The 6,867-nt window shown below is 39.5% G+C and overlaps 1 protein-coding gene across 1 annotated transcript; it reads left to right on the top strand.

Annotated features, from left to right (window-relative positions):
• Positions 1–1,489: 1,489 nt before the first annotated feature.
• On the top strand, positions 1,490–2,242 carry LOC130849587 (dihydrofolate reductase-like). The gene has a single exon (XM_057728581.1). The coding sequence runs from the start codon at positions 1,490–1,492 to the stop codon at positions 2,051–2,053; it is 564 nt and encodes a 187-aa protein (XP_057584564.1). The 3' UTR covers positions 2,054–2,242.
• The last annotated feature ends 4,625 nt before the right edge of the window (positions 2,243–6,867 follow it).

A 6,867-nucleotide genomic window follows, 5' to 3' on the forward strand; every position in this document is an offset into this window, starting at 1 on the left:
CTTTGGGGAGAATTGAAAACATGCCCTTGACTTGGGCATCAGTTGAGTCATGGTGAGGCCAGTGGGGAAGGAAAATAATATGATTAGGAACTTAAATGCAACACCTCTAGGTACTCCCAGGAAAAACTGCATTTGAATTTGAAAGGAGCTGGAATTCTTGTATTTTGTGGAAAAGAATGAGTCACTGAAATCTGCCTTATTACCATTAATGTGGCATTATTATTTATCATTAATAAAGTAATTTAGTAGCTGTTTTCTAATGACTGCCATGGCCCAGGCACTGTGCTAGGTGCTACAAATACAGTGTTAGCAGAACACAATCTCTGTCCAAAGGCTCTTCCAGCAGGGTCTATGGTTAAGAAAAAAGCCATGCAAACAAAGTATAATGTGTACAATGATCGTGCTGGCTGCAGAATATTGTGGGAACCCTTAGAGATGCACATGCTTGAGAGGGTTTGGGAAACGCATATTATAAAAACAATTCAAGATTCAGATGAAAACCAAGCCTCTGGTCATTAAGCCTACGTCTGAAGTTTTCTTTTTTGAACATAAAAGAATCCCACACGCAGGCGTAATTCCTTCAATGTGCTGTGTTGACCTAGATGCTTAAAAATTACCTCTCTTTATTAAAATCCTCTTTAAGTCCCCAATTGGAAGCTCACCTACTGCAGTAAACTGAATGTAGCATTGACCTTTTCTCCCCCAAATAGTTCACTTATTATATCATAAGCTAGAATGATAGGGGATGAATTGTTACGCAAATATCAACTACAATTAACCTTGACCTGATGTGAATCCTTCTTTTTCTTTTCTTTTTTTTTTTTTTAACCTTGTAAATGTATTCTGTGGAACTGGTTATCAAGGTCAAACAATTCAACAATTTTGAGCCAAAACATGGCTTTGATTAAAACAGAACCCTGTCATCCCTGGCAGTGCTACAATCAGAATAAAACTATTGCAGACACAGTCCTCTCAGTACCAGAGAGCACGCTCATTATTCTTGTTGAGCACGTGACATCTGTCAAACAGGATAAGTTAAATATTTCTACAAGTCACTCATCAAATAATGAGATTGTTAAGACATCCGGGCAATGTACAAAAGGAGCATGTTTCCATTTTAATAATTGATTCGTTCAGTCATGAATACCCAGAGCAGTAGCAGAGAAAACAGTGAGGACTCCGGTGCAGAGAAAATAATTAAAAGAAGTCTAATATCCTAAGCGCTCAGAGAAATATCAATGCATAGGGTTTCACATAATTTGCACATAATGTCATTATTTCAGATTAAGCAATTACTGGAAAATAATGTCTCCTAATGAAATATGAGAAATGTAGACACTGTCAGATTCATAAAGGAACTACAGCAAACCATTTATTTTACAATTGAATAACCCACAGGCCACTGCTGATTTACTGAGTGATGTAGCTCATTAAGATTCAGAAATAGAGTAATCCCCTTGTCGGTGTAACGAGCTCTTCTGCGTCTGTCATGGTTCGTCCGCTAAACTGCATCGTCGCCGTGGCCCAGAATATGGGCACTGGCAAGAACGAGGACCTTCCCTGGCCCCCGCTCAGCAACGAATACAGGTATTTCCAAAGCATGACCTCAACCTCTTCAGTAGAAGGTAAACAGAATTTGGTGATTATGGGTAGGAAGACCTGGTTCTCCATTCCAGAGAAGCATCGACCTTTAAAGGATAGAACTAATATAGTTCTCAGTAGAGAACTCAAGGAACCTCCACAGGGAACTCATTTTCTGGCCAAAAGCCTGGATGATGTCTTAAAACTTATTGAGCAACCAGAATTAACAAATAAAGTGGATGTGGTTTGGATAGTGGGAGGCAGTTCTGTTTACAAGGAAGCCATGAACAAGCCAGGCCATGTTAGACTGTTTGTGACAAGGATCATGCAGGAATTTGAAAATGACACATTTTTTCCAGAAATTGATTTGGAAAAATACAAACTTCTCCTAGAATATCCAGGTGTTCCTTCTGATCTCCAGGAGGAGAAAGGCATTAAGTACAAATTTGAAGTATATGAAAAGGACAATTAATATGAAAGTGTTTTCTGATCTATTTCAAGCCTTCTCCTCCCCCGCAAAAAAGAATTATGTATTTTTTGTTGTAGAGACTTCTGTTGACTTTAGATCTATGGATAGTTATTCCTAAGCAAAGTACTTTTATTCCCCATTAATCTTAACTAGACTGTATCAGATATTATTTGTGAAACATTTCTTGCTGTAACTGCCTGAATGCCCATCAAGTGTCGAGAATAGGTTACCAGCACCTGCCTAGGGTAGAATATATACCAAGACAGCTCGAAGTGGGAGAGTCCCCTGCTAGCACGAGTTGAAACCAGAGCCTATAGAGCTAGGAGCTAGGAAGATGAGTCCAAATGTCAGAAATGGACTATAAATAGAAGAGCTAGCATTCAGTTATTAAAATTATATCAAAAGAGGGACTGTGAATTACTGTATATCACATTTCTGAAAAAATATTCTGTTCACCCAGACTGGGAGTCAGTAAGTTGAAAATTCCAGGATATTCCATAGAGATAGTAAAGAGGCAGGTATGAAACTACCTTTTCCATGGTTAAAGGAGAAGGTCTGAGACCTTTAAAAACTTTATTTCTGATCTTCGATGAGAGCCCATGGCATGCTACAATGATAGAACAAGAATTGGCTCCTCTTTACCAAAAAGAATAATCTAATATCAAGCATAATGGCTAAAATTTTAAATTCAAAGAGGTAATAAATTGAGAGTAAATATTGCTAGAAACCAAAATTAGTAAGTTACAAACTAAACTTCACAGAATTAAAAAATGAAAATTAAAACATGTTTTACCCATCATGTTAGCAAGGATTTAGACTATTAAGTATCCAAAAAAAGAAAGCATTTCTGCCTTATACATTGGTACAACTTTTTAAAGTATAGGTTAGCAATACAAATTAAAATTCAAAACATTCTGCGTTTGGACCCAGAACTTCCACTTCTAGAACTTAATCCTGAACAAAGAGATGGACCCAAGAGTATTTGTTGCAAAAATTTTGTTAAACTTGGAAGCAGCCCAAATGTTGATTAATAAGAAATAACTAACCAATATGCCTATAAAATGTAACATCTGCATCAGTTTAAAAAAGTGAAGTACTAACAGAAAAATGCCAAAAATTGCTAAGTAAAAGAAGCTAATTGTTTAATTAAAAAAAAAAAGATTCAGAAATAACATATTCAAGATCAAAGAAGTTACTTAAATTCATCTAAGTCAAGGTTATCCATTCTCTCATTTCAATAATGCTTTAAAATGAACAGGGACCCACATGCCTAGAGTCATCCAAGTGTCTAGTGAATATCCAATAAAAATACTACTTATTGGGTCAGAGATTGACACTAAATAATAAAGAGTTAAAAGAAACTTAAAACTTACTCTTATTTATGTACAAGCATCTCCAAACATCTTCACTCAATCACATCCAATAGGATGAGAGTCCTTACTGGGTGCCGTGCCTTCTCTGGTCACCATGGATACACACATATAAAAAATTACATTATGTCCTTCTTCCTCAAGGCACTGGCTATTCTTCAGATGAGAGAGATGACTAGATAGTGACAAAAATACCTAGTGATAAATGTCATGGCAAAGGGGAGGCAAAAGAACTGAGAAGCTATGAGGAACTAGGTAAGGCTTCAAAGAGGAGGTGATAATTGCACTTGACCTTGGAAGGCAGAGACTCTGAGGAAGGACATTCCAGGAAGAGGGGACCCTGAGCAAAGACCCCGTGCAGAACTGTGTGGACAGCTTATCCAGCTCCCCAGGGGAAAGAGAATCACACAACAGTCAAGACCAGAAGCTCAGGAGACAGACAACTCAGGACTAAACCTCAGCCTTGTCACTTACTGTCCGTACTGTCTTGGCATTTATTGCCTTGGATACCTTGCCTCATCTCTCTGTGCCTCAGTTTCCTGTAAAATGGGCACAATAGCAGTAAATTGGGGATAGAGTTGTTCTGAGGATTGAGGGAGTATGATGTATGTAAAACACTTCTAACAGGGCTAGGTACATGCTAAGTTCTGGGTAAGGGCTGGCTCTTACCATAGATTACCGGGAATAGAATAATTTTTACTCTCAGTCTCTCCTATCAGCTTTCTAATTTCTTAGATCACTATGGGAATCCAAGTATAGGGAAATTCAGAGTGTATTTATTATAAGCTAAGTGGTCTCAGCCAAATGATTTGAAGAACTGTAAGGGAAATAAAGTGATTAGGAGAGGTAGAAGACACCCACCACTTAGAAGAGGATGATATCCAAAGTGAAGTCTGTAGATCAAGAAAACCTTGGTTAGTCCTAGTGAAACTAAGTATCATTTTTGTAAAATATCTACAAAACTGCTCTATACTATGTTGGAACAGAGTCTAGAACATGCAGGTGATGGATAGTAGAAAGGCTTTCTTTTCCCCTTAGCCAAAGGGGATACATATTTTCCCCATTGTTTCCTAGGATTGGGTGAAGGATCATCTCAAAGCTGAGATGAAAACACAATCAAATCCAACCCACCACTCTGTTACTGAGTGTTCATAACTGGACTTCATTACAGTCCCCAATAACCGTGACATAATTAGGATGACAGTTTTTCCTCCCAGAGTCAGTTTTCAGAGAACATATTGTGTTGCAATAGCTCTGCTCCCTCTAGGGAGGTGGTAGCATGTACTAAACACCACGCTGACCTCACTGCAGCACCGCGGCTGCTCTACTCAGGCTCACGGAGGGGGCTTCAGCCTCACTGTGCACGTCCAGGGTTTCCTTACTCAGAAGTTGGTTTCCACTCCTTTCAGCTACTACAGATCACCTGACCAATGGTCACAAGACCCAGCCAATCTCCTGTTCTGAAAGGATATGTTCTTCCTCTTGATCCACTGTCTAAAATGCAATTTTACGGAACTTCTTAAATTCAGAGTTGCAACATCAAATATCTGCAGAGGTCAAGCAAGCAACATAAACATAGAAAAGGGTACGTATTACTCCGTAGGTGCTACATAATCTGCTTGCGTTGCAAATATCTACCAAATTGTGCTTCAAAATACTGTCCAGATCAAATGAAGTTGTCAGATACAGAAATATACCGGGCTCTCAGGTCACTTATTTTCAATTCTTATAAAATTTCCTACCTTGACTTATCTTTTCTTTTTTCAATATGCTTATTCCATGATCTCATGCTTGATTCTCCTCCTGAACCTCACTTTCCTCCCCTAGAAAGCCAACCATGTGTCTTTGGAAAGAGTGATGAAGGTGACCCTGAATCCGTGTAGGGAGAGAGTATGCTGTTAGGAAGGAGAGCCTTGAGCTAGAATTTGGAAGTCCCCCAACCAGCTCTGTACCTTGATGAAGTCACTTGGTCTCACGTCATCCTCCATTTCTTCATCTGTAATGGGAATAACAAATATTATGTGACAACTCCCAAAAAAGGATTTTTCCAGGGGTAATAGAAAGTAATGGGCACATTTTAATTACTTGCTATGATGCCCGGGGTGGGGGGGGGGGGGAGGAGGAGGGGGAGGAGGAGGCTCTACTTATGTCATAAATAGTCATAACTGCAGCTGTAAGACTGAGGCAACTTTAAAGCAATCTTTCTGCATTCCAGAGGACCCGATGAATTATCCTTCTGCCTCCTCTCATACGACCAACAATGCTCCAGTCTCACAAACTCTAGATTAATAATGACTGTGTGATCTAGTCAAATTCACACATCCTGTAACTAAATCCCAGCAGGGAAGAAAACAATATCTTCTCTATTCCACACACAGATACACACCTCTCCAGGAATATTACTGGTTTGTTTTTGCATCAGTGTTGGAAAATTCAAAAAATGTGTTTAGTTCACAACTGTATCCTTGGCTTTTCGAAACACACTGCTTTTCAGACACTTTATTTATAGATCTTTGGTTTTCTTTCACCCACTGTGGAATCCTGTGTTTATTTATACTGGATACATTCCTAGCAGATGTTGCCCACTGTCGAGACCCAGATATAACAACTCAGGGAAAGTTGAAGAGAGTACATTTAATGGTATTTTCAAGAAGCTATCTCTTTTTTTTTTCACCCTCTAATGTAGTAAAATAAACACAGAAATCACTTATCATACAGGAGGCCAGTATTTAAGATCAAATGAGAGCATTGAAAATTTCCATTGTCAACAAGGACCTATAATAAGATGCTGAAATTGGGACATAATATGTTCCCGCTACAAAGATGTGTATCAGTCTTGTCAATCTCCGGCAGTAAGAAAATTTCAGTGTTCGGGTATCTTGTCATAGAGCCATAAATGTGAATGACATCTCAAACAAGTATTCTGCTTTCAGATGTGACTGTCCCTGAGCCATTGGGGCAGCTTGGTCTAATCAAATCAGAGACGGCTGGTAATCCCTGGGGGCCACCTGCGAGAGACATAACACTAAACACTCACAGGTAAAGGACTGTGAAACATTAACGCCCCCAGGTGTTACACTTTCCATGCCTTTTGGTAACTGACTTGCACACCAACTGGCTTGGCCATGTGACTGGCAGCAGACAATGGGACATTAACAAAGGATGCCTGCAGGATCTTGGGAAAGTGCTTGAGTATTTCTGCTCGTCTCTTGCACCCCTGCCTCCTCCTTGAGAAGGAGTGCTAGCCCGCTGGGGAAGACATGGAGCAGAACTGAATCATCCCAGCATAGAAACTCCTAGACAAGTCAGTCCCCAGTAAACCCACAGGCTATACCTACAGGCACAGAAGCAAGCCAACCAATATAAGCCAGACCTGATCCAGACCTACAGACTGAGAAATAATAAATTACTGCTTGAAGCCGCTATCAGTTTTTTGGTTTGTTTGTT

The sequence above is a fragment of the Hippopotamus amphibius genome, chromosome 3 (assembly GCF_030028045.1).
Source record: "Hippopotamus amphibius kiboko isolate mHipAmp2 chromosome 3, mHipAmp2.hap2, whole genome shotgun sequence".
Lineage (NCBI taxonomy): Eukaryota > Metazoa > Chordata > Mammalia > Artiodactyla > Hippopotamidae > Hippopotamus > Hippopotamus amphibius.